The 26533-nt window shown below is 41.0% G+C and overlaps 9 protein-coding genes across 10 annotated transcripts; 3 read left to right on the top strand and 6 right to left on the bottom strand.

The window, feature by feature from the left end:
* The first annotated feature begins 275 nt into the window (after positions 1–275).
* Positions 276–18286, top strand: LOC119549589. The gene is made up of 4 exons (XM_037857748.1): positions 276–806; positions 1643–2057; positions 11066–11987; positions 17451–18286. Exons 2-4 carry the CDS (start codon positions 1914–1916, stop codon positions 17702–17704), a joined length of 1320 nt encoding a protein of 439 aa, XP_037713676.1. The 5' UTR covers positions 276–806; positions 1643–1913; the 3' UTR covers positions 17705–18286.
* On the bottom strand, positions 6063–6697 carry LOC119549592 (calmodulin-2-like). The gene has a single exon (XM_037857751.1). It carries the CDS (start codon positions 6584–6586, stop codon positions 6107–6109), a length of 480 nt encoding a protein of 159 aa, XP_037713679.1. The 5' UTR covers positions 6587–6697; the 3' UTR covers positions 6063–6106.
* On the bottom strand, positions 8371–8992 carry LOC119549594 (calmodulin-1). The gene has a single exon (XM_037857754.1). It carries the CDS (start codon positions 8853–8855, stop codon positions 8412–8414), a length of 444 nt encoding a protein of 147 aa, XP_037713682.1. The 5' UTR covers positions 8856–8992; the 3' UTR covers positions 8371–8411.
* LOC119549593 (neo-calmodulin) lies at positions 8867–9659 on the bottom strand. Of its 2 annotated transcripts, none has more exons than XM_037857753.1 (2): positions 9069–9649; positions 8867–9020 (listed from the first exon to the last, which is right to left on the bottom strand). In XM_037857753.1, exon 1 carries the CDS (start codon positions 9544–9546, stop codon positions 9100–9102), a length of 447 nt encoding a protein of 148 aa, XP_037713681.1. In that variant the 5' UTR covers positions 9547–9649; the 3' UTR covers positions 8867–9020; positions 9069–9099. The 2 variants fall into 2 exon arrangements, with proteins under 2 accessions (XP_037713681.1, XP_037713680.1); XM_037857752.1 differs by having other exon boundaries at positions 8890–9000; positions 9069–9659.
* On the bottom strand, positions 12229–14728 carry LOC119549588. The gene has a single exon (XM_037857746.1). It carries the CDS (start codon positions 14645–14647, stop codon positions 12587–12589), a length of 2061 nt encoding a protein of 686 aa, XP_037713674.1. The 5' UTR covers positions 14648–14728; the 3' UTR covers positions 12229–12586.
* On the bottom strand, positions 14728–16687 carry LOC119549591 (protein LIFEGUARD 1). Its single transcript, XM_037857750.1, is given in 4 exon segments — positions 14728–15145; positions 15927–16160; positions 16230–16330; positions 16333–16687. Coding segments are annotated over 4 exon segments (792 nt in total). The 5' UTR covers positions 16391–16687; the 3' UTR covers positions 14728–14746.
* A 52-nt stretch (positions 18287–18338) lies between the features above and the next one.
* On the bottom strand, positions 18339–23251 carry LOC119549590 (protein lifeguard 1). The gene is made up of 3 exons (XM_037857749.1): positions 23091–23251; positions 19144–19355; positions 18339–19089 (listed from the first exon to the last, which is right to left on the bottom strand). The coding sequence occupies exons 1-3, from the start codon at positions 23140–23142 to the stop codon at positions 18484–18486; spliced, it is 870 nt and encodes a 289-aa protein (XP_037713677.1). The 5' UTR covers positions 23143–23251; the 3' UTR covers positions 18339–18483.
* Positions 23252–23398: 147 nt separating this feature from the next.
* LOC119552125 lies at positions 23399–23866 on the top strand. Its single transcript, XM_037861912.1, has one exon. The coding sequence runs from the start codon at positions 23506–23508 to the stop codon at positions 23809–23811; it is 306 nt and encodes a 101-aa protein (XP_037717840.1). The 5' UTR covers positions 23399–23505; the 3' UTR covers positions 23812–23866.
* Positions 23867–23962: 96 nt separating this feature from the next.
* On the top strand, positions 23963–26224 carry LOC119552121 (mitochondrial-processing peptidase subunit alpha). The gene is made up of 6 exons (XM_037861907.1): positions 23963–24167; positions 24255–24633; positions 24689–25105; positions 25162–25302; positions 25358–25862; positions 25920–26224. The coding sequence occupies exons 1-6, from the start codon at positions 24112–24114 to the stop codon at positions 26090–26092; spliced, it is 1671 nt and encodes a 556-aa protein (XP_037717835.1). The 5' UTR covers positions 23963–24111; the 3' UTR covers positions 26093–26224.
* The last annotated feature ends 309 nt before the right edge of the window (positions 26225–26533 follow it).

The following is a 26533-nucleotide window of genomic DNA, read 5'->3' as shown; positions in this document are numbered from 1 at the left end:
CTAAAACCGAAATTTACAGTAGTCTTAAACAACCAAACAAATTTCTTAAATCAGTGTCTTTAAATTTAAACATCGTTCAATCAGAAAACCACAATAATGAAAATTTGAAAACAAAAAGTAGGACTTTTTACCCATAGTACATTGGCCGTTAGCACAGACACCCACCTCTCACAGCTGAGACCCCATCCTGGAACAGCGGATGATACTGATGATATCGATAGTCGCCCTGAAACATCGATGTTTCCGTCGGTGTTCCCCCACCTCTATGGCCCATCGAATTTGCATAAAAAAACTTTCAGCAAGCCCAAGCGCGCACGGCGTTTCCTTTTCTAGTGCAGTTGTAGTTTTTTTATATTTTAAATTTCTGGCCTGTGAACTGAGTCGCCGCTGGCAGATGCACTTTCGGCAGCAGTTGAACGACAAATTCACAACGCAGGCCATCAGTAACAACATCAAGCGCTCTAGTAGCCCACTGAACTGCGAATTCAAGTGTTTTGTTTGCTCGCCGCGCCGCCCGTCGTGATTCGCATATATTATTTACCGTTGCGAGGCGAAACTGAAAGTAAAATTCACAAGCCGCAGAAACTGTAAATTATGTAAAAGTATTGGGCCAACAACAAGTCGTTTGTGGCAGTGTGTGTGTCGGGTGGGCTTATCAGAAAAGTTTAATGGAGGCTGCGCCGGTAGTTTCTCGGCCTTCTTCGTTTCGCCACCCCAACATCCCCCAGCAACAACAACTGCAAGCGGCGGACAACAAAAGCAACTGTAAATAGCCGCTGCCCCTTGTTTAGCGCCGCATAAAAAGCGTAAGTCGACGCACATTGCACATCGTTGTCACATCGCCGCTGTAATATACACATGTCTATATGTAGCTCCATACATCTGTATTTATCGCTATATTGCCCTCACCTTGCACTCGTCATCTTGCTTTTTGGCCCGGCGCCAGGAAATTAACCCCATCAAGGCGACCACGCGGCTTTTGCTTTGAGGGTGTTAACAAATGCAGTCACCCGCACCCCAGATCAGGGATAATAGAGTTTCTGGGGCAATTTACATACGATCTGAACTGTCTTTCATAAGTGATCAAAATCAGATATTTTTCCATGAAGTGATCTCCAAAGTATAAAAAGAAATAGCCAATACAATAATCATTAACTTTTCTTTAATAATGATTATTATTATTAAATCAACAGAACACACTCAATTCTAGAAACATAAAGTAATGTAAACTTGATGATGTTTAATATTATTAATAAAATACTTTTCTGATCGACTCATGGAACTTTATAATGATGACTCATTTCATATCAATGTTCCAGATCCAAAAAAAATCAGTTCAATACATCTTTAGTAGAGCTTTAGATTTGTACCTTTATAACAATTAAAACTTTAGATAAACATATGTATAAATAAATTTTCTCCTGCCCTAAAGCAATTGTAGCAAAAACTTAAAGAAAATAAATTTGTTTAGAATACCTCACAAATAAATCAATAATAGTTTATTTACACAATCTGGGAGCGTGCACAATAAATCTGTATTTATTTGGATAATTTAAACACCCAAGCCTATGCCAAAAACATTTCAATATCACGAAAGAAACCAACAAATTCACCGATGCTTGCTTTCGTTTTTCATTAACAGGTCGCAAAATAATGTCGACAACGGGAAACTGCAGTCATAATGATGAAGACAAATTAAATAAATAAATGCTCAATAACGAAATTGCGTTGCAAGCTAGAATCCAGCGAGATTAATGATGATTTAATGTGAGCATCGGCGGACTAGACCAATTTTGCCACCTGGCTAAAAGGGAAGCCAAAAAGCCTTCAGACTGGAGGCCTCACTCACCCTGAAGCGCATATTTGCCCGCAAAATTGGCTACAAGGCGAAATCGAAGTCAATTTTAGCGGCCATGCGCACGAAACACCTGATCCTGCTACTGATCGGAGTGATAATCGCCACGATCATATTCATCGCATTCGGACCAGCCGGCGAGCCGAACGACTCATTCAAGAACATCGTCGTCCAGACGCACCAGCAGTTCAAAGAGTTTCAGGTGAGCTGACTCACATTTTCGGGGATTTAAGTGCCGACGCCGACCACTGATACGGACACTCCGCGCCCCACATTGTGCCGAATGGCTTAGATAAGGGAATTAAATAACAATTATCTGTTCGTTTCTATCGCGGGCGTGTTGAAACTCACATATAAATAGGGAAAATCGAAACCACAGTGCACTTGTTTTTGGGTTCCTTAGATTTGAAGCGCTTGAACTTATCACCAGGGTGGAGCTCGGGAAAAACAAATGCGAACCTAATTGATTTATGGTGCGGGTCACATGTATGATTCATAGTTTCCACTATCAGCAGATTGTCTAATGTTGATGGACGGCCCTATATCCACGACATTTTCTGGCAATTGCTTTTGGCAGTGTCTGGCTTTTGGCATCAAACTTGGCCTTGAACTGTGCTCCGCCCTTGCCCCGCCCACACATGTAGCTTATTTTCCACTCACTTTATGCTTTTAGCCAAATTGAAGCACGTCCTGCTGGCTGGGCGGGCCGAAAGCTAGATACGCCAGGCAGTCTGGCACATTTGGCCAAGACAAACAGGCCGGCAGCAAACCGAAAGTCATCAGCATCACTCACACAAGTGTCTGGAGGAGGAAGAGAGGAAAGGGGCGGATGTTGACCAGGTTCAGGTTCATTTCAGAACACTTTTGGCCGTGGTGGCAAACGAAAAGCCATGGCCAGTGCTGGTTCTGTTTGGGTTTCGCATGCCAAAGCGTTTACTGTTTACACTAATTAGATTCCGGCCGGAGTCAGGTTGCAAGCCCGTTGAGTTATTGGGTAACTCGAGGGGACTGCGGTTAACCACAGCCCAGAGACTTTCGCTGCTATGGGATTTCTTTAAATTATATAGCCAGATGGTTATAATTCATCATTTTACATTGGCTAGTAAAATATCCAAACGTGGAGCTTCGTATTTTGGCTGTTTTCTTATCACGTAAGCATATAAAAGCAAATAGATTTTATGGAACCGTAAAGAAAGAGTCTTGTCTTTTAAGTTTACAACTAGTTGTTATCGAAGTCAGATAACCAGAAAAGTACAATTTCGGAATCATGACAAACAAAGATAATGGAAGCATTAATAAATAATACCACTGTTTTGATAGGGTTCAACATTATTTTGTAAAAATCAGAATATATTGAACGGGAGTTCTACGCATTTCAATTATTTTTTGTTATAAACCCGTTTTTACAATTGCAACAATATCTATATAATATTGTGTTCCGTGAGTAATTTGCAATGAATTTCCACTAAACTGGTTTGCCCTAGTACCGATACCTACATATATATATCTAACTCGAATTACGCTTATATGTTCAATTCGATTTCCACTGATGTAAGCAAGCATATAGACTTACAATTAAAGTGATTGAGTGTGCAATTGCAAACACATGATGCATGCCGACCGTTTCCACCAAGTGTCTCAGAAACATTTAGTTGTCTATGAAGATGGAGTATTCATTAATCAAGCAAACTTTATTTCTATTAGTACTGCACAACTAGAAATATGAATGTTTTGTTTCTTTTTTCAACACGTGACACTGGTAATTTGACCGAACAAAATAGTGACCCCAATTGATAAGTCAAGGGAATAGCTACGTTAGTGGAAAATTGTGATTGCACTATAAACAATAAGAAGGAAGCTAACTGCGGCAAGCCGAAATCTATATCATGCCATTAAAATCATATTACAGAAGCCGTATAATATACCGATAGTTATGTATATTATAAAAGTGATAAACCCAGAGTTAACAAGAAAGAACGCTATAGTCGAGTACCTCGACTATCAGATACCCGTTACTCAGCTAAAGGGACCGAAGGGAAATGGAGATATGCAAGTAGCAAAGCGAGATTGAAATGCGCCACCTACCGGCGGTAGACAGATTTAAGCGTTATGAGCGTTAGAGTGTGCGTGGCAATATTTTTTTGGATCAATCGATAGGTATTGACGAGACCAATACATTTAAGTTAAAATTTTTTATCTAGCATGAAAATTGTGGGCGCCACAGGCTTGGGCGGTTTGTGGGCGTTAGAGTGGGCGTGGCATATTCGAATAACAAACTTGCGCTGCGTACAAGGCTACGGAATCTAAATCTGAAATCCCAATTCTCTATCTCTGATAGTTTCCGAGATATCCGCGTTCATACTTACGATTTTTTGAAGTTTGTGGGCGTAAAAGTGGACGTGGCAAACTTTTTTTTAATAAATCGATAGGTATTGATGAGAACAATACATTTCAGTTAAAATTTTTATTCCAGCATCAAAACTGTAGGAGCCACAGTTTTGGGCGGTTTGTGGGCGTTAGAGTGGGCGTGGCACTCTGCTGAAACAAACTTGCGCTGCGTAAGAAGCTCAGGAATCTGCACGCCAAATCTCAATAGCCTAGCTCTCATAGTTTCCGAGATCTCAGCGTTCATCCGGACAGACGGAAATGGCTAGATCGACTCGGCTAGTGATCGTGATCAAGAATATATATACTTTATGGGTTCGGAAACGCTTCCTTCTGCCTTTTACATACTTTCCGATGAATCTAGTATACCCTTTTACTCTACGAGTAACGGGTATAAAACTAACTTGATAAAAAACAGCTAAGCTAAAATTTGTATCCAATATTTTTCCGACCCTTCTATTGGAGCTATATGTTATGGTTGGGAAAGTTGGGTTTATCGACACCTTTAAAACTGAGAGCCTAGTTTGTGTAAAAACGGATATGGTTAAACCGAGTCGTCTAGTGATGCTGACCAAGAATACATATACTTTATAGGGCCCTCTGAAAGGCAAAAAATTTGTACATACCAAAGTAAATTCATTCTATTAATTATGGCTTATACATACAAATGTACAAATATGGCTCTAAACTCACCCCACATTTTTCATACAGTTAAGTGCTTGTTTCGTGGGAAATAAACATGTGGGATTAAACAAACTACGACTTTAAGTGGACTTTAAAACTGTGGGGCAGACAGAACTGCTTTAAAATTCAAACAACAAAGTAATTCGAAAATTGATAATCCAATTATAGCATTATACTAGGGTATTCCGAATATTATGAAATATTAACACTGCCCTATTTGTGACAATTTGTGTCAACTCTTAATGGATGGACTAATCAATGACTTAAATTGCCCCGATGTCCGCGAGCTTTATCAATGCGTTTGCACAGCGATTACCTATATTTCATGTTTACCTGTGTGCGAAGTATCTAAACGAGCGCTATTGATTGCCATATAGCTTTGACAGCCATCGCTTCAATGTCGCACCGCCACCCACTCACATGCTGAATAATGCAATTAAGCTGCAGTTGGACGATGATCTATTTAAATTATCCATGTAGGGCGCTAGGAAAATATTGCTGACAAGCGATGAACCGACTGACCTCCTGAACTTTGATTAACATGAATGCGGTTGTTGAAAAAAGATGGCCTTTATGTGGAGAGCAAATAGACAATAAAGTAAACGAGGCATCGCTCAGTTCTCTATAAAGGGTTCTAAAAAAAATGATATATATTTTCTGGCATTTGAAGAACTGAAGATATTAACGCAATATCTTACATTATCTTATCTTAGCTTACTACCTTAGGCTACCTAAGCAACAAACTTACATTTTAAAACGCGATTATTTTGGAATGGTGCTTGTGGTGGACACAATTCCGGGAAAATTAAAATCCCGAACCCTTCTTTGCTACTTATAAAAAAAGAATTATCTTTTCGCTAATCGATGAAATTGAGATATTTTTTATTTTTTATTTTTACTCTCAAAAAATAAGTTTTTGCTTAAACTGCCATGTAGTCAAAATTCAAAATTCCTAGCGACAAGATAATTGATTTCGGTCCCATACGGTTCCTTCTACCTGCTACATACTTTCAGACGAATAAGTTATTCCATTTTACTTTACGAGTAGAACAACTATTTAATGCTGTCGCACATCTTAAAAAGCCTGCAATAAAACAGAAAAGTTATATATTCCAACCAAACTTAAAAGGCAAGATGATAAGAGTTATACGTGTCTTTTAATCATGTTTTTATATAACCAATTCAGGGCTTTGTAACAGCTTTTACAAAATCTGTCCAGCCAATTTTACCATCGCCATCAAAGTCGACTTGTTTGAACATTTCTTCGAACTCGAGATCTGTAAACTTCATACCCATGGACAGGGCAAAGTGGCGCAGATCGCTGCCGTGTATTGCATCATTTTTAGTCTCGTCGATCGCGTCAAAAGCTGCCTTTAGTGAATCCTTGTCGTACAGCTGCTGGTAGACTTTGGTCATAACATGGAGGAACTGCGCTACCGTGACCCCCTCGTTTAATTCATATTCAAATTCCTGGAACATGCAGTTGATCTCCGATTCAGTGCGAATTATTCCCAGTTGGTACATCACATTGCCAAGATCATTTTGCCTAATCATTCCAGGTGTACGGGGGGTTTCATAAAGCGCGAATGTTTCGCAAATTTCTGTGACCTGGTCCTCAGTCAGAGAACGAATAGTTGTTTCCTCCTCTTTTGTGTCTTCCATGTTTTTTGGTTATATTTATGTATTTGTTTTTATTGTACAGTTTTTATATCTTTTAGTGTGTAGTGTAGGTTTTAGCTTTGAAATGTTAATGTTATATGTGTCATATTTTCTAGTGACATTCCGAATTGTTATAATAAACTAAGTTCAAAGCCTTCTTTAACCCGTTATTGTTGTCGAAAATTATCAGACTATAATCTGTCCGTAAAAACTGCGAGATCTCGAGCACTTAGATATTCCCTAAACTTTTGAGTTTTCAGATGTTGTCAGCTATAGATTTGCTAAGACCACAGTTATCTACAATAAATAAAATCATGCCTTGGTCATGGCAACAATTTCATCAATTCTGCAACATAACAGATTACGGATTACCGTTAACGAATTGTGATTATGTATTGAAAATACACAACTGCCAAGTATTCTTATTTGGCTCATTTACTATAACTCCCAACAATTTTAAAATTATTGTAACGTACTGTCAAAATATTTATTTTCATGTTTATTTTTTACTGAGTGTAAAATTTTAAATAAGTTTGCGGTACAACTAAGGGGTCAGGCCAAAGTAAATTAAACCTTAGATTGAGATTTATAGGCGGTGTAAAAATCCTTTCAGGTATTGACGCCATCTCAATCAATCAGGCGGAACACATCATCAAACTCTTCGTCACATATTTTTCTCCAAGATTGGAAAAAAGGTTTCGCAGCTTGCTATGTGATATAAATCCATCTTTGTCGTAATCGAAAACATTGTATGCTGCCTTTGAATGCCCCGAATATTCCATAAATTTATAAATTTTGGTCATCAATTCAATAAAATCCTCTAGGGTTATGTAGCCAAAGAAATCACCTTCAAGTCTTTTGGAATATCTGTAAATTTCAGACTCCGTGGTTTTGGCCGAGAGCACGCATCACAGGTCCCAAAACTTCTAGACTGATTCTTTGAGTCATTTGTGGATCACAAAAGGTGAATGCTTTTTTAAGTATTATTCGAACTGTAAAAAAATATATTGTATTCGGGAAAAAGTATGTAACAGGTAGAAGGATGCATTTCCGACCCCTCAATATTTAAATAATCTTGATCAGAATCACTTGCCGTGTTTATCTAACCATGTCCAACTGTCCGTGTAAACGCTGTGATTGCTGAAACTAGAGGAGCTAGAGTGTTGGGCTATAATAAAATTTGTAGCAAAAATGTATCGATTGCCCTAGATAAATTTTGTCACAATCCGCTTAAATACGTCCGAATAAACGCTGGGATCTTGGAAACTATAACAGATAGTTGGGACTAAGAATGCAGGTTCTAGAGATTTTAAAAGTCAGATCCATGTGTTTATATTTATTTATTTAATTCATATAGGAATTTCCCATATTATTAGTAATTTTGCAGTATTTTATTAGCAAGATGTGCGTACTAAGTTGCTGAATGAGTCAACATTTTATGATCAACTTCGCCAGAGAAAAAGTAAACAGGGAGTGCGGTCGCGGTCAAATATTTAAATTGGCATCGTAATCAGCGTGGCTCGTTTTTATGATTGCTTTGCCTCATCGCCGTCACCCTTTGGAATATCCTGGCACTCCCCGGCGACCATTAGGCACATGCGACCATTTTGCCCATTTCGGAGTCACGCGCCCAGTCACATGGACACACACAATCCGAATTCTTGGGACAAGGTTTTACAGCCGACTTTCTGGCGCTGCCCCGACTGACCCAAAGGAATTCGGTGGGAATTCCAAGTGGCGCCGAGACAAAAAAAACGCTACCAGGGTGGGTTTTTTTTTTTAGAAGGGGTTCGTGTTTATTTAATGCTTTCAATTTGGAATTTCTCATTCAGCTTCGCATGGCAGCAACAAACTCGTTAAAGGATATCTTTCCATCTTTATCCATATCAATGTCCTGGAACATCTCTTGCAAATCACTGTCAGACATCTTTTCGCCCAGATTGGTCATCACCGCTCTGATATCCAAAATCGTAAAACTGTTCACTTCGTTGCGATCGAAGATCTTAAAGGCCTGCTTTAAGGACACAAGACTGTTTTGCTCCTCCAGCCGCTTAGACATAACATACAGAAAGTCTTTGAATTGAACCTGGCCACCAAAGTCCAAGTCAGTTTCATTGGCCAGGTTATATATCTCCGCTTCGGTAAGGATCTCGCCAAGGGCCCGCATTACTCCTCCGAGCTGCCTAATGGTCACAAATCCTGACTTTTCCGTGTCATACAGATGGAAAGCTTCCCGGATCTCTTCTATCTGTGCATCGGTCAAACTGCTCATACTGGCCAAAATAAAGTGTTATTTTTTTTTAGTATTGGAACGTTGTTTTACGTTTCTTTTCGTGTTGGTGTCAGTTCCTAAATAATAAACCAAAAATATATATTGACAAATAAATCTAAGGTGGATCGAAAGGTTCCTCTGTTGCCTGCAGGAGAAAAACGGATACTATAGGACAGTTTGAGACTTTTAATTTAATTTATATCATGGACTCACCCTAAAAGAGCTATATATAACCAGAGAGAGGCTATCGCGTTGTCATCATGTTAACAAACTCCTCGTAATTGATGTGATTGTCCTGATCCAAATCGTACTCGCGTATCATTTCCTCCAACTCGTCGTCGCCAAGCTTAACGCCCAGCGCCGAGAAAACATTTTTTAGCTCGGTGGTGGTAATATAGCCGTTGTTCTCCTTGTCGAAAATGCGGAAGGCCTCGCGCAGCTCCTGCTCCTGGCCCGTGTCACGCATCTTGCGAACGATAATGTTGCAGAACTCACGACCCGCGATGGAGCCATTACCATCCGAGTCAACCTCATTGATCATGGCCTGAACTTCCGAGTCGTTTGGCTGGCGACCAAGGGCGCGAATCACCACCGCCATCTCCTTGGAGGTGATGGCGCCCTCGTTCTCCTTGTCAAAGATGCGGAAGGCTTCCCAGATCAGGGACTGTTCCTCATGCGATATATCCTCCATCTTAATTGGTTTGGTTGCTAGGGGGTGTATAAGTGGTATATGGCGTTGTATCGTATATTTGTTGTACTGTGTATTTCTCTGTTCAGAGGTGTTAACTGAATTTCCCCCTTCAACTTCACACGGCTCCTGACATTGAAATCGATTCCTACCCCAAGGGAAAAGCTGCGGAAAATAAAAACGGAAAAATGAACATCCCCCTGTGGCTTCATTTCGCTGCAGAGTGCACAAAACCGATTGGCACAAAATCAATAAACTCGTTGTGTAAGCGCAATGTCACAGGGACAGAGTTGATTGATTCGAATGTCCTTGGGCCAAAAGGCCCTGAAGCTGATCGCTTTCAGTTGCGACATAGAGACGGCTATACCCATAGATAACAACCGTAATCTACAACTAGTATCTTTCGATTTTTGCTAACAAAGTTCAGGAAGAAAAAAAGCACAGTCACTTTCCTTTTCCTAATGTTAAACTATAAAAGTTTGCACGGCAAATTTTTACTTTAAAAAGAAATAAATAAACAAAATAGATCACCACTTTTCATAAAGCTTATATATAATGTCCCTGCTTGTTTTAGCTTCTATGTAAACTCATTATAAAAACTGAATTTACATATTAGTTTTGAGTCAATTTACTTTACAATAACTACCATTACTTGATTTTCCATGATCAACAAAATATTGGTTTTTGTAAACCTGATATTTAGCTTATCTTTGCTTATCTGATTTCATAAAAGATAGATTTTTAATCTCTCTAGAGTTATAGGAAATTTGGGTTAAATTAGTTTCAATGGTGATATCCCTATTCAAAATTTATATGATGGCTTTCTAATTTTATGCTTGATTGTTTTCTTTTAAAGCTAACAAATTACTTTTTTTAACTATGTTTTAAACTCAATGCCGAAAAATAAGATGATTAAAACGGTAATGAAATGAATTAGGGCAATACTTTTTGTTTTAAGTGTAATTTAGAAGTAGTGGTTGCCATCGGTCGAGCAAGGTTGTCATGCGATTTGGGTTTGGCGACGCCTAGCCTTCGCCTTTTGCCGCAGGTTAATTTGAGTTGTTTTCCTCTTAGGGCCTTTCACCTGCCCGCAGTGAGGCACACCTGACACCATCTTTTGGCTGGAGAAGGAGCAGCGCCAGGAGCCAGAGCATGCGGCACGCTCTCCTCTGGCCACATTCAAAACAAATAGTAGACACAAATTTGGCATCGGCACGAGAAGGTTCCATTGTGTGGCGGCGTTTGTGTTTTGGGTTGGGGTATTTGTATGAGTTGGTTTCTGCGGGAAGGGAGCGTGCTTGAGGGCCGTAATGAAAAGATTTCTCACATGTGTGTTTCCGCCGGGCCAACTAATATGTGTCGCCTCGGAATTGCTCCCATGACGGGACAAATTTCACTCGCCGAGCTTGGCTTTTGGGCACAAGAACTGTGGCCATATTTAGTTAACCGCAGTCTGCTATTATATGAATTATTAATTTGGAAATCCCTATTTAAACACTAATTTTCTATTTAATTCTTGCAGGAGAACCTCCGCGTTGGATTGGAACGCAAAAAACTTGAAATAGACCCAAAGTATTTGCTACTTCTGGGCTTCACCTCGCCAAAGGATGCCTCAGGCCAACAGCAACAGCAGGCTCAGCAGAATGGGGCCGTCATTGGCTTACCAGGCCAGCACCTGCCTAAAACAGATTTCCCAGCGCCGGCTACCAAAGCGGAACAAGAGCTCAGCGAGCTACGAGGACTACGGCGTCCCCAGGATGCCGTCACCTTTGATGGCCAGCCGGGAGATCGAGAGCAACGGGGCCAGCGCAAACGGATCACCACACCGTACAACGGAACAAAGATCAACTTCACCATCGTCACCTATGTGCTGGAGGGTCAGGCTCCATCGGCCATCCTACTGGCCCAGAACATTGCAGCGAAGCTTCCCAGCGAATACCTCCTCATATACGATTTGGGCGTGTCAGAGGAGCAGCTGCGGGACTTGGGCGCCTACTGCAACAACAGCCGGTGCTCGGTGATCACCTATGACCTGTCGGAGTTCCCCTCCTTCGTCAGTGATCAGCGGACGCACGCGTACCGGCCCATCGTGATCAAGGACGGTCTGATGCGTGCCCGGTCGGTTCTCTTCCTGGAAAACTACATGCGGGTGCGAGGCGGCTCCGCCCAGCTGCACAAGCTGCAGAGTAGCGTGATGAACCCTGGAGTAAAGACCGCTGGGGTCCGGTCCGCGGGAGTCCTTGGCTGGAACACGCCAACGGCGGTGTCCTCGCTGACGCATCCCAAAATGTTCGACTACTTCGAGTCGAAAGCTGAGGACTTCAACTTCCTGCGGATGGTCGACCTGGATGCAGTATTTTTCTCGGACAATCCCCTGGTTACCGAGAAGATCATGCTGCCCTGGCTAAAGTGTTGTCTGACCCTCGAGTGCATCGATCCAATCGGTGAGTCGGCAGTTGGGGTGAATTTCGGATATGGAAAACTGTCATTAGGAATTTGCCCTGTTCTTTCCCCAATATAAATCAATCAAACCTACATTCGTGCCACCACCCCATTCTCTCCTTTGGGTTTGGTGTACTAATGACCGTCATTTGCACGGCATTCCGTTGATGGCACTCACATCAGGGAAAATTATGTAATTACCATCTGAATTGGGATTGATAGCAAACGTGACAGTGCCTTTTTTGATCGAACAATTCATTTTTATTCAACCGGCCATTTTTCACTTTTCCTTTGTTTATTACATATATTGCAGATGAACCAACATAACATAATTCTGGCTTCATTCCCTTGAATTTCATTGAAATGAACTCTGTGTTCGTTTCCGTGACTTCATGTGAAGTGAACACACAGTTCATTGACAATTAATTCAATAAAATGAATATGTTTTTTTTATATTCTTGAAGATAAATTAGAAACCGATGGCCGCGCATTTCTCCTTTTTTCATTGATTGACAATGGCAAAACCAACTAAACTCGTTCCAAAGAGCAGTGGACCTTATCACCACTTCATTAACAGCAAATGCAAACTGAAAATGTATCTTCATGCTCGACAAATATTTTCTTTCGGATAAAAGACATTAGTAAATATTTCATGTGTCCGCTGTTCAGCCTCGAAAAGGGTTTTATAGCATTGTAACAAATTTTTCGTCACATCGGGTTTCTTGTAAGCTTTAATTATTTGTGGTTTGGAATTTTCGATACCGAAGGGTGATCCTAGTTGACGATAATTTTCCGAAATGCGCTTGAAGCCCCGCAAATAAATATTTGTATCTTTCAGATTTACGATGCTTGTACAAAGATATTTGGTTTTTGTGTAATAATCGTTTGGGGGGGATTTTATTACAGAGCCCAAAAAGTTTTGGCTTTTTTCCACATTATTAGTACACACCTTAAAGTTCCTATGCTTTAAATTTTCCATATAGTATTGTCGGTGCGCCAAGAAGTCTTGTTTGATTGCCATTTCCTTCACCAATGGTGGTACTTTTTCTGCCCTATATTTTTGCAGCAAATTGCAAATTTCACATTCGCATTCAGTTTGAGTAACTGCATCAGCCTGGGGTACATGAATTCTGTTACAACTCTTGGGTTGTTTTTTCCTTAAGAGTTTGACAGGTTGGCGTTTCTTTTTATTCAAAGGAACGTGAACAACTTCATAATTATCGAAAGTCAAGAGTTCTTGAGGCGAATCGTTGATGCCTGAAATCGTGAGTGCAGCATTCGCCTTGGATTGATTAAGTCTTTTAAATGTTCTATTTAACCGCTCCGACAAGTCGGAACATAACGGCGATACAGTTTCATCAGAATAATCAAAGCTGTTAGGCTCCTCATGGTTTAAATTATCCAAGCGATGAAGTTGCTGTACAAGTTCTGTCTTAGAAGAAATTTTTCTTTCGTAGGATCTTTGTATGTTAAGGAACATGTTCGCCGCAGTTTGTCTAGTTGAACGTCTTAAACTCATGTCCATAGTTCGAAAGACCTTTTTGCTGGAAATAGCTTCCGCTTCCCGTGGTGAAGTAGAATCTATTAGCTGTTTCTTAAGCATATTTGTTCTACTGGAAGCATCTAGTTTCGAGGCCCGCTCCTTTAGATACTTGAACCCGTAGTCATGAATTTTTAGGCTTTCACCCAGTTTAAAATCAAATCGCTGGTTCAGAGAGGGCTGTTTTTTGAGATTTTTTATTTTTAGTGACGATGTTTTAGATGGTGCATAAAACGAATTTATCCCGTGTTTTATTGACCTCTTTGTAGACATGTTTTTCAAAAGATCTCTATATTCCGTGGGCAAATTTAAGGCAGTTCGAGATAATTTCTTTAAAATCGTATACTGCATATTCGTGCTTAGCCTTGATGGATTCTTTGGGCCTTTTAACTCGCCCAGCTCTACTAGGGCTGGCCACAGTTCTGTTAGCTTCTTTTCTGTTTCTACAACAGATAACCTATGATTTTGTAAAGATTTCTGCCTGAGTTGAGATGATCTTTTATATATTTTCGTTGCTTTATCATTAGGCTTAATGAACTTTGTTTGCATTTTTGCTTTGTTTTTTCTAAACACAAATCTACTAAGCAGTCGATTAAGAATGTGACAAAATCCTGGACTATTTGGACTTGAGTTAATAGGTTTTGCCAAAGGCACGGGAACATTCTTTTGGGGCTTGAATCGGATTCTTTGCCTTTTAGTCTGATTTATTTCGAAAACTTTGTTTGAAATTTCCTTTTGCTCAAACAATTGTTTTTCTCTTACTCGGGGAAGCTTTCTTTTTGACTTGCTAGCTTTTAACTGCTGGCCATGAGGCGACTGGTACATCTGCTTTAGCTGCCTTATGTGATTCTTGAATCGTTTCCACTTGGGCATCTCGATTTGCGCATTGCATGATTTAACTCCACTTGAAAACATGCCCTTTTGGAGGTGTTCCATTCGTTTGATCAGAGGCATCTCCGATTTCTCATTATTGATCCTAAGGAGGCTGTAATGATTCTCTGCCCTAGAGATTTTGCCAGCACTGCTGAAAAACGGACAAGCATGTCCCAGGAACATTTTATGCTTATCCCTGACCGTGGGATGCAGCGTTGACTTGGATATGGCTTGGAAAAATGTTGGCATGGTTAAGAAAATGCTAGACTGGTTTTATTACAAAATTTTGACAGCCGAAATAAAATCGAACAATAAGTGTTGTATTTCAAAGCCAACTGGGGGGTTCCCTTAGCAAACTTCGGTCCTGAAGCAATCGCGGAACATGCGTATGGCATCCATGATTTGGTTGAAGAAGAGCAACTTCATCAAATGCCAAACCCCCTTGGGCAAATCGCAGTGAATGTTGCAGGCTGCAAAAACATACTCCTGGTGTCCAATATTGTAGCCATGTCCACCGCACAGCATGTAGTGGGTGTCGTATATGACGTACCACGCCTCCACAGTGCAGGCCATTCCCGAGAAGACCTCGACCACGCGGTTCAGTCGGTAGGCCAGCAGCAGAAATAACCCAAAGATGAGACAGATTATGGAAATCCCTCGAATCTGGGTGAACCGAAAGCGCTCCTGGGCGGAGTATAGCATTAGGGCTAAGATCTCTACGATTAGGATGACGGGATACACATAGACCTGCAATACGAACGGTTATAAAATAAAGCTTAATGCTCTCTATATTTAGGCAAAATATTTCAATGTGAGCTTATTAGTAATGCAAGTATAATTTTTTTAAGCATTAAAATCGTTATTAAAATATATTATTATACCCTTGCAGAGGGTAAGTAAATATAAGGTATATATATTTTTGATCAGCATCACTAGACGAGTCGATCTAGCCATGTCCGTCTATCCGTTTCTACGCAAACTAGTCTCTCATTTTTATAGCTATCGGGATGAAACTTTCCCAAATTTCTTAATTCTATTGCAAGTAGTATATAAGTGGGAACCAGCCGGATCAGACAACTATGTATGTATATCCTATAGCTGCCATAGGAGTGATCAAAAATTATTTTTTATCTTGGCAATATCATTCTTTTAATATTTCAGAACTCCGAATAAAATATTAATAAGATCGGACGACTTTATTATATAGCTGCCATAGGAACGATCGGATAATAATGTCAAAGTAACACAAAGACCCTTATATTTCGTTTTCGGTAAACATAAACGGTAGTTAATTAAAATATAACATTATCTTAATGCTTCTGTAATTGGTTTTCAGTATTTGAAAAATCCAAAACCTCTGAACATACAACGCTCCCAAGGGAACGACCTGCAAGGGTATAGAAACATGGGCTTGCCGTAGCTAGCTCCTTTCTTGTTTTTCATTAAATTACAATACTTAAAATGGATTTTAAAAAAAAAATTTAACAAACAATCCGACGTCTAATGCTAAAAACAAGTTTTGACTCACCCAGTGTGATTGCACCAAATTAAGTAGATATACACTCCTATTAAAGGACCCGATGCATGTGGTTAAGAAAAGTACCAAGTAGTTGAAAGGGCCGAATCTCCTCCACTCCCGCCAAACGTAGAAGCACGTATACAAGATCATAGTTAAAACCATGGATATGGACATTATATAATTGTAAGGCAAAGGATATTTTAACAACAACTCCAGACAGGGCAAGGTAAATACCACCTGCAGCTGCAAGCATCATTTTATAATGAGTAAAATTAAGTTGTTCGATTCGAAAATAGATAGCGGAAAACCTACGATTAGTATTCCATAGAAACGGCGCACCAGACGACGTCGGAGTCCAATGTTTGTTATGTCAAATTCAAAAGTTCTTTGCAAATGTCCATTGGGCAGCAAAGTTCACATTGTATAGCAATTCCCGGGATTTCCGATTTTTCCACCATCAATATGGCGTCCATTTCACCACTCAACTGAGGAGATACTGCTGCCTAATTATATTTCTGTATTTGATAAGCCCCGTTTTCCAGTTAATAGTTTATCTAATTTGGTATACTCCATTTCCATTTTATTTCCATAAACGCCCCACACCATACATAAAAGCAAGGAAGAACGCTGTAGTCGAGGCACTCGTTACTCAGCTAAAGGGAGCAAAAGGGTGATGTAGATACAACGGGTTTTTCAATAGGAGCGCTAAAATGTTTTTAAAAACCAGAACGGTTTGGAATGTCAATGAAAATCTTTATTTCTGTGAAAGTACATTATCTATGAATCTCGATTTTTAGCATAATTTAATGTAGAATTTTTAAGCATAAAACGGCCGATACTCGGTCGATATTCGTAGGAAGTTCACCAATCGATGCTGCTTAAGTTCTTTCGTCAATTCGATTTTTTAAGTCATAGGGATGCCCAACGGTTGAGGAAGACGTGTGAGAGAGTAAAGTTGAGACCACTGTAGTCGAGTGATTCAAATATCATATAGCCGTCACTCACCTAACCAATTTTACTTCTTAACAAATTTAATAAAAGTAAAATGCACACTAAATAATCATTGAAATTGTGGGTACAAACAAACTCTCGGCTGAAATAAACATAAGCTTTAAAGGCACTGGTAGAATCTGCACGTCAAAGTTTAACTCTCTAACTCTCTTCAGCAAGGGAGGACGCCTTAGTCGATTGCGCCCTGCAATCTAGGAAAAAGTCGTATTGCTGCTTTCATATATTAATATCCTTAGCTCCGTTGCTCATCTGATATTCGAGGCACTCCACTATAGCGTTCTGTCTTGTTTAATTGTGTATAACCAGGAGTTCCTAAGTTAAAGATAGTTCCCTTATATTTTAAAGACGGTGGTGGGAATGAAATTTTGCATTTGTTATAGTTGTTATAAGCTTGAGCCGTCGCTGGTAAAACCATAAAAGCAAGAATATTAAATTTTGGGTTTTTAAGGCTCATCTTATTTTATATATCTACCCTCCGAAAATTGAACTGTTAACTATATCATTACATTTGTTTTTTTGCAGGTGCCCAATCTAATGGCTGCAAGTTCAACAAGAAGCCTCTGTACCGATATTCCGGGTGCCACGGGTACGATGCGTCCGCCTTCAACATTGTTCTGGGTCTTACCTCGCAAATGGACAACACTGAGTACTCGCTGCCCAGCGACAGTCCACGCAACATTTTCTACAAGGAGACGCTAGAGCAGGCGACGCGGATTCTGGAGAGCAGGCGGCGCAACAGCAGCGAGACATCCGACCATCCGTTTACGGACGACTGAGCAGGGAGATCTGAAATTAGAAGTGAACGTGGGCGTGGCCAAAGCATTTGATACAACATTTTCTACAGACACACACAGACACACTCAGGAGCCGGCGGAACAAACCAAGATTAGTAGGAATTACGGCGTAAAAGAGAATCCTTAATATGAATTAGATAACGCTCGGGCGATTCCCTAACAAGCAGAGATTGACAGACGATTTGGTGTCCAAGACAAGATCAGAAGTGAACAGACCAGAGCACAGTAGTTTAGCGTAGCGTTAGGATGTGCAGTTTATCAATACTTATAACAATTTAGTCAAGCCCTAGTTACTTATTTACCGAAAATCTACATGAATATCTGTGTGAATGTTTCCATGTACTTGCTGCGCGCATCGATAATTGTAAAACCCCTTGTTTAGTTAACTGCCCCAACTGTAAATACATAAGAACATCAAATGGCATACATTTTGTGATTGTATTTTATAGTTACTCACGCATAGACAAACATATACAGTATATAAATATAAATGTATTGTAACTATCCTAGAACAAGACGAGCCAAAAAAGTAAGTTAATAAAATTCTGAATTACCAATACCAAACGAAACCGTTCTTATTCTGACTCCGTAGTGGCCAATAAATTGAACCTGCTATTATATATCAGTTAATAGGTAGCCCTTCAATTGTAAATGGCACTTTTTCACATTTTAGTAAAGCTGAAGCTGGTTATATCTTGTAGAGGTAAATGAGTACAAACAAATGCAATAGGTTACTTTCAGCGTGACTGTCATTAGCCACACTAAGCAAATTTCTGTACGATCCGAAGAACATAAATAAATATGCGGACCACATCGACGTACAGAGTGAGAGCTGCGAATACATATTCCTCGGGATCCAACTGTTCCGCACGATTTCCGCCGACTATGGACTGCATGTCGTAGATCAGGAAAAAGCATCCGATTACGGCACACAAGCAAGAAATTGGCAAGCTATCCACGAATCCGGGCATCCAGAAACTACACACTGACAGGACGAGAAGGATCATCACAAAGGTTATAGCTACCCCGCCCGCAGCGGTGTAATCGTATTTAGTTTGCACGGCGTAGATGCAGAGTGCTGTGACCAGCACCGTAGTAATTGCCACTGCCGAGAGGACAACATTGGAATCCATTAGGCTCGCTGCGGCTCCCAGGAGCAGCGACATGGTGAAGGTAAAGATGGCCAGGCAAATCAGGTTTACTGGGTGCTTGCGTCGCACGCTCTCCACACAGACGATCATTATCATGACGATAATGTTAACGATCATGGCCAAAAAAAAGACAACGATATTCTCCCGCACAAACTGCTTGGTGGGCCCGTGGTAAACAAATGTAGCCATTACTGCACAAGTGAACAGTAGTTGGATCTGCAAGAATAAAACTGATACAATGTCAAACTGGATGTAAGATGTACAACCTACCATGAGAATTCCAAAGACTTTGCGCACAAAGCCCTTGCGAATAGTTTGATCATCAAAGATAATGCTTTTTACAATTAGGTCATGGGTAATCGTTCCAGATTCCAGCAAGTGCGGCTGTACAGCTTCTGCAGCCGAATCCTCGGGCTGGGCTCCATTTCTTGGAGGAGGTGGTGGCAATGGAATAGGTGGGTAGCGGTCATTGTTATTGGGTACTGAAACAGAAATAAACGCCATAGAAACTATGCATTTTGGATCTATGAGAATACAATGAAACAAAAACTTTAATATACATACATATGTATATACAGAGTATGTTAAAAGTTTACAAACTTTTCAGTACAACTTTGTAGTACAAATTTAACTCATCAAATAAAAACACCTCTTAACGTTTTAAGACAAACTCCCAAAAAAGGCATTTTGAAAAGCCCCCTAAAATCTTGTTTTTGGAATAACTCAACAGAGCATCCGATTTTAGAAAACGAGGCGTATTGTCAGAAAGAGCCCAAAACCGGTCCCAACAGCTCCAATTTTTTAAGTTTTTACCGCTTTCTCCCAAGTCAATTGATTTTCTTAAAGTCGTGGTATGCAATCCTTTAAGTTTTTCCGATACCTTTCGGTCAAACTTCTTTTCGATTCGGAAGCGAATCTTTTTTAACTATGTAATGAGGATTTAATTGGCATTAATAAATTAGATAAAAAACGTTTATTGGGTCTTGTAGAACTATTACACTAGCTTACTGCCAAAAAAGTTTAGCTTTAAACCCAAATATTCTAGACTAATTCCAATCGGTGTACAGTGTACACTGTACACGCTGGTGTCACTATTTTCCAAATAATCGTCTTTGAGGTATTCGCTAAAACATATCAAACAAAAACACCTCTTAACGAGGTAAAAAGTAGTGGCAAACGCGCCTTTATCAAAAATTTCTGATATCAACAATTGTGACAAAAATTATATAACATTCGATAAAATAAATAAACTATATTAAATTTATGATTTCGGGCCGCAACAGTAAATATTTATTTACCTACACATGAATTTTCTGTTGTAGCGTGCCGAATACATAAATTTATTATAGTTTATTTATTTTATCGAATGTAATATCAATTTTCGTCACAAACAAATCTATATTTCGAAAGTCTTGGTATGCAATCTTTTTAGTTTTTGCGATACCTTTCGAATGGTGTATCACTCGTTACGATCGGACCATAATGGCAGATTTTCAATTCTGGGGCTATATGTATATAGTAGTTGTCTTCGAACGCTCTCTTGCGCGCTTCGCCACTACGTGTACTGCCGTCCACAGTGATCTCAGAATCCAATTATCTTTCTATCTCACAATCCAATTATACAACCGTTTGACAATTGGCATTATTTAAAGTAAATAGATGTATCTTCCGAGGACACATCACTTTTTGATTGAGAAGTGATAAATATGTAATCAGCAAATTTACTGCATGCATATCTCCATCTCCCTCGCACTCAGCACCTTTAGCTGAGTAACGGGTATCTAATAGTCTAGATCAGTGGTCGGCACACACATACCATCACAAGTTTGCCTTGCATTAGTGTGAGTGTAAGAAACACGAAGTTGGCGCGCAGCGCTCTGACGCCTGACGTTTCTCTGTTTTGCACTGAAATTCTCTGCCGCAGCAGCAAAAAAGTGCGCCGAAGCTGAGAAAAAAAAGACCCGAAGACCCATGCCGAAGTCATACGAACATCTACGTTATACGTGAGCGAGCAGAGGATGGGCAGAACACTTCCCTATGCTCACTAGATAGGCCGGTGCCGACCACTGGTCTAGATTCGTCTGAAGGTATGTGACAAGAAGAAAGCATTTCCGACCCGATAAAGTATATACAGTGGCAAACTAAAGTTTACATACGACCCCCTTTTTATACCCGTTACTCGTAGATTAAAAGGGTGTACTAGATTCGTCGAAAAGTATGTAACAGGTAGAAGGAAGCGTTTCCGACCCCATAAAGTATATATATTCTTTATCAGGATCACTAGCCGAGTCGACCTAGCCATGTTCGTCTGTCCGTCCGGATGAACGCTGAGATTTCGGAAACTATTAGAGCTAGGCTATTGGGATTCCTGAGCTTCTTACGCAGCGCAAGTTTGTTTCAGCAGGGTGCCACGCCCACAAAACGCCCACGAAACGCCCACAAGCTTTAAGAAATCGCAAGTATAAACTTGTATATCTCGGAAGCTTTCAAAGAAAGACAATTTGAATTTCAGATTTAGATTCCGTAGCCTTGTAAGCAGCGCAAGTTTGTTACGCGAATTTGCCACGCCTACTCTAACGCCCACAAACCGCATAAGCCTGTGGCGCTCACAATTTTCATGCTAGATAAAAAAATTTAACTGAAATGTTTAAGTCTCGTCAATACCTATCGACTGATCCAAAAAAAGTTTGCCACGCCCACCCTAACGCCCATAACGCTTAAATCAGTCTACTGCCCACATAACCATATATCGATATCGCGGTTAGGTGGCGCATTTCAATCTCGCTTTGCTGCTTCCATATCTCCATTTCCATTTGGTCCCTTAAGCTGAGTAACGGGTATCTGATAGTCGAGGAACTCGACTATAGCGTTCTTCCTTGTTTTTTTTTGATGTTACCAACTTCTATAGCTTTTACAGGAAGAGAATGATGCAATCTTGTTTTAAATGTTATTATTATTTCAATTTCGTCTTTATTCAACTTAAACTCTTTAAGTTATAAACAAAAACTTAAAAACCGGCCTGACAAAAGTGAACATACGATTTCTTCCCTAGCACTTTTTTCTCCATAATTTCCCAAGCGTGCGCTATAATCTTTAAGTCCGCGCTTTGCGGTTGGTAAGTTGGTAAAATCAAAAAAACGGGGTCGTATGTAGACTATATATATATATATTCTTAATCAGGATCACTAACCGAGTCGAACTAGCCATGTCCGTATGAACGCTGACATCTCGGAAACTATAAGAGGTAGAATGTTGCGATTAGGCATGCAGATTCTAGGGGTTGCCCCTTATAAATACACACCAAAACTCTATGCAGATGTGAAAATGATTAAATTATTAAAAATACAAAATACAATACACTAACATTATTAAATGAACAATGGACTACAAATTGAACTGTACGGTTAAATAAGATGATCTCAGGATCTCAAAAATCAAAAAAAAATCGTATTGTTTTTAGTTAACGGCTGCAGCTTTTTCTGAAGAAAGAAATAACGACATAATGTAAACAAATACCGAAAAAACTTTCTTTGTTCGTCACGATACCCTACAATGTGCTGTTGAAAATGTGATGGTTCCACTTTCATAATGCGCTAAAAAAACACAAAGTCCCACGAACTGTTGCTGAAGATCTTATTAATACATATGTACGGGTATATATTTATCTGACTTAATTTTTCACAAATCGTTGTCCTGGCACTGCTGAACACTTATTAATTGAATAGGTTTTCTAATTTTTGCTCCACCTCTTAAGTCAAAATTATCTCACGAACAAATTCCGCGAATTGTTGATAAAATTATTGTAAACACATTGTCTGCACGAGAAGAGAAATCGACAACATTTATTTGAGATTATTGATATGAGATTACCCTTACCCTGCTCGTCACTTTACCCTATTACTTCCAACTTTTTATTAATCCAGAAATACATATTTATCAGGGGATTCACAAAAATCACTTCAGCGCTGTCATGAAAATTGTATAATTATGCAAATAAGATACTTACGCTAAAGATGTACATAGGTGTTTTTTGGTACCCCCGAATAGCTCGTTCATAAAGCAGGGTGATTCATTCTAAATAAATGTTTCTTATCGCTTTATGTTTTTTTTTAAGTTAATGGTTTTAAGAAGTCCCTCTGGGCTCCGCAATCACATATATACGTACAATTTACGTCGTACATTAATATGCAGTTTTAAAATAAATGGTAGGAACTTACCAACCACCGCAGCTTTATCTAGGAACACAGTCACTTTTTTAGGTGAATCCATGCCGAAAAGTAATGGATAACAGTGATAACTGAATAAAATATGCCTATCTACAGAGTGCTAAGGATGAAATAATAAGAAAAATCTTTTGTGTCTGTACCGCAAAACTGGAGGAAAGGAATGGAAATCAAGCTTGCCGGCTTTTATTTTTGTTCAGAGATGCCAGAGTGTCGCGCAAAGAGTCAGCTGTTTTTCAAATATTTTGATTCGAACAAATAGTAGTACATATGTATGTATATGAGCCGTCGACATGGTCAAAATCACTTCAGTTCACACAAGCCACGGGCCCGCAGAGTCAGGCTTAAACGGGTTCGGCCAGCAAAAAGTAAAAGTCCCCTGTCCGCGTGTGAGTGTAATTGTAAGATAATGAGTTTAATTACAATATTGCTCAAGGCGTTGTTTGCACTCGCATTGGCCGTCCTCTTTGGATACGGCACTGTGGCCGCCTATGATCCCAACGATCCCAAGATAGCCGAGTGCTGCCTGCCGCCTGAGGGCAACTTCGAGGCCTTCTATCCGCGGGAAGTGGACGGCATCCCCAACAGCGCCTCACGTCCTGCCCACGGACATGGCAGCTTCTTCAAGCACCGGAACCCAGCGCTGGTGGACACAAAAAATGCAGCTGCCTATGGCTATCGGTTTGATGGCAAGAGGCGTTTCAATTTTGACTAGCGTTGTTAAGCCAACCCATCTGTATTATACACAAATAAAGTCCATTTGAAAACGATATTATAAAGATTTATCACTGTAACGGAAAACCGAGCTGCAAGCGGGCTGGCAACCCTTTCATTCGTGCAGCCCTGGTTTTCTGTGTGACTGACACTTAAGGCAAGAGCAGAAGAAGAAGAAATCAACATTTTTTCTTCGAAATTCTCTCGTTTAAAAAGAATAAAAAAATATGTTTCTGAATCAAATTCAAATATAAATCACATAAATTTGTAAATACCATTACCGAAGCCAAATCACCAGCACATGATGAACGCGCGCAGCATCGGCATGCTGAAAATGCTCAGACACTCCTGGCGCACGTAAGAATCTCGTGGGGTGGTGAAAGGTGGGGTGTTATGGAGCCGGCGAAAAATAACGATTGCCCTTTTCCCCTGAACGTAATGCAGGTTTCCACGCCGCTTGGCCACCAAGGTGACCACGCTGGGCGGCGACGAGGTAGGCAGTGGCACCGGAATCGGCCAGATTACCGGCGGCGTGCGGACGAGCGATGGGCCACAGAAGGTGAACACGCCGTCCAAGGAGATCGTCACCCACCTGCCGCCCCTCACCGAGCCACTGCCCAACCTGCCGGAGGCCGTTTACGCAGCTCCGCTGGCGGAGAGCGCCATTACCAAGGTGACCACGCTGCCGAATGGCCTGCGGGTCGCTTCGGAGCCGCGATACGGACAGTTCTGCACTGTGGGCCTGGTAATCGACTCCGGACCGCGGTACGAGGTGGCCTACCCCAGCGGCGTCTCGCACTTCCTCGAAAAGCTGGCCTTCAATGTGAGTTTGCTTCTGTTGAGTAAGATCCTTGCTAACTGGGCTACCCATTCCAAAGTCCACAGTCAACTTTCCCAACAAGGACGCCATACTTAAGGAGCTGGAAAAGAACGGCGGCATCTGCGACTGTCAGAGCTCGCGGGATACGCTCATCTATGCTGCCAGCATCGACAGCCGGGCCATTGATTCTGTGACGCGTCTGCTGGCGGACGTCACCCTGCGGCCCACGCTCAGCGATCAGGAAGTGAGTCTGGCCAGGCGCGCCGTTAACTTTGAGCTGGAGACGCTGGGCATGCGGCCGGAGCAGGAGCCCATACTGATGGACATGATTCACGCGGCGGCCTACAGGGACAACACTTTGGGCCTGCCGAAGCTGTGTCCGCTGGAGAATCTAGACCACATCGATCGGAAGGTGCTGATGAACTACCTCAAGTACCACCATTCTCCCAAGCGCATGGTCATTGCTGGTGTTGGCGTAAGTCTTTGGCAAAGTTTATGTACTGGAATTTGGATAAAGTAAACTTTTGCTAGGTGGATCACGATGAGCTGGTGAATCATGTGAAGAGATACTTTGTAGAGGACAAAGCCATATGGGATACGGAAGCCCTGGACGACTTGGGTCCCAATCAAGTGGATACGTCTATTGCCCAGTACACTGGAGGAATAGTAAAGGTGGGTTCCACAAAAACCCTTAACTACCTTTTTAAAACCTTTCCATTACCCATAGGAACAATGCGAAATCCCTATCTATGCAGCCGCTGGTCTTCCCGAGTTGGCTCACGTGGTCCTTGGCTTCGAGGGTTGCTCCCACCAGGACAAAGACTTTGTGCCGCTGTGCGTACTGAACATCATGATGGGCGGTGGTGGCTCTTTCTCGGCCGGCGGTCCTGGCAAGGGCATGTACTCCCGACTGTATACAAAGGTGCTGAACCGCTACCACTGGATGTACAGCGCAACGGCGTATAACCATGCCTACGCCGACACCGGGCTGTTCTGCATCCATGGCAGCGCACCGCCACAGCACATGAACGACATGGTCGAGGTGCTTACCCGCGAGATGATGGGCATGGCCGCAGAGCCGGGCCGGGAGGAGCTGATGCGCTCAAAGATCCAGCTGCAGTCCATGCTGCTGATGAACTTGGAGTCGCGACCCGTTGTGTTCGAGGATGTGGGCCGTCAAGTGCTGGTAACAGGACACCGCAAACGACCCAAGCATTTTATCAAGGAAATTGGTGAGGTCTTTTATGATACTTTCGAACTTTTCAATTAATGATTTTAAAATGTTTCAGAGAGTGTGACTGCTGCCGACATCCAGCGCGTGGCCCAACGCCTCCTGAGTTCCCCGCCCTCGGTGGCTGCCCGCGGCGACATCCACAATCTTCCCGAGATGAGCCACATCACCAACGCAGTCAGTGGATCGGGACGATCCGGACTGGGCCGGCGGCTTTCCCTGTTCAAATAGCGCTGGATGTGAGACGGCTACGATCTGAGAGATCACTTCGCTTTGTTGGACTCGTATTTCACAATTTTGTACGAAGGGCAATCGTGTTAAGTTTAAATTGGCTTAAATATTGACCAAAATTCGATTCGGTTATTTTACCAAGCGTTTCCTTTGGCTGACTTTGGGTTGATATATGTGTATCTAAGCCAACAAGGACGGACCTATCTTTGGGTCCTATTCGAGGAATAACACGTTAAAGACAATACTTTTTTAAAATGTGTTGGGAAGAAAGAACAAAAACGATTTGGCAATGATATTACATATATTTAAAGCCACATGACGAAATTGGAAAAAAGGTCTAATCTATGTTTTATGAAAATGTGTTAATGTTTTGGTTTGCAAAATAGTTGAAAATAGTTCGTTTTTGTCAATATCAATAGATTGACTAAAAATTCTCTCAGT

Source organism: Drosophila subpulchrella, chromosome 2R (assembly GCF_014743375.2).
Source record: "Drosophila subpulchrella strain 33 F10 #4 breed RU33 chromosome 2R, RU_Dsub_v1.1 Primary Assembly, whole genome shotgun sequence".
NCBI classification, from domain to species: Eukaryota; Metazoa; Arthropoda; class Insecta; order Diptera; family Drosophilidae; genus Drosophila; species Drosophila subpulchrella.
Note: the sequence above shows the minus strand (reverse complement) of the source record. Positions and strands in the feature narration are given on the sequence as shown.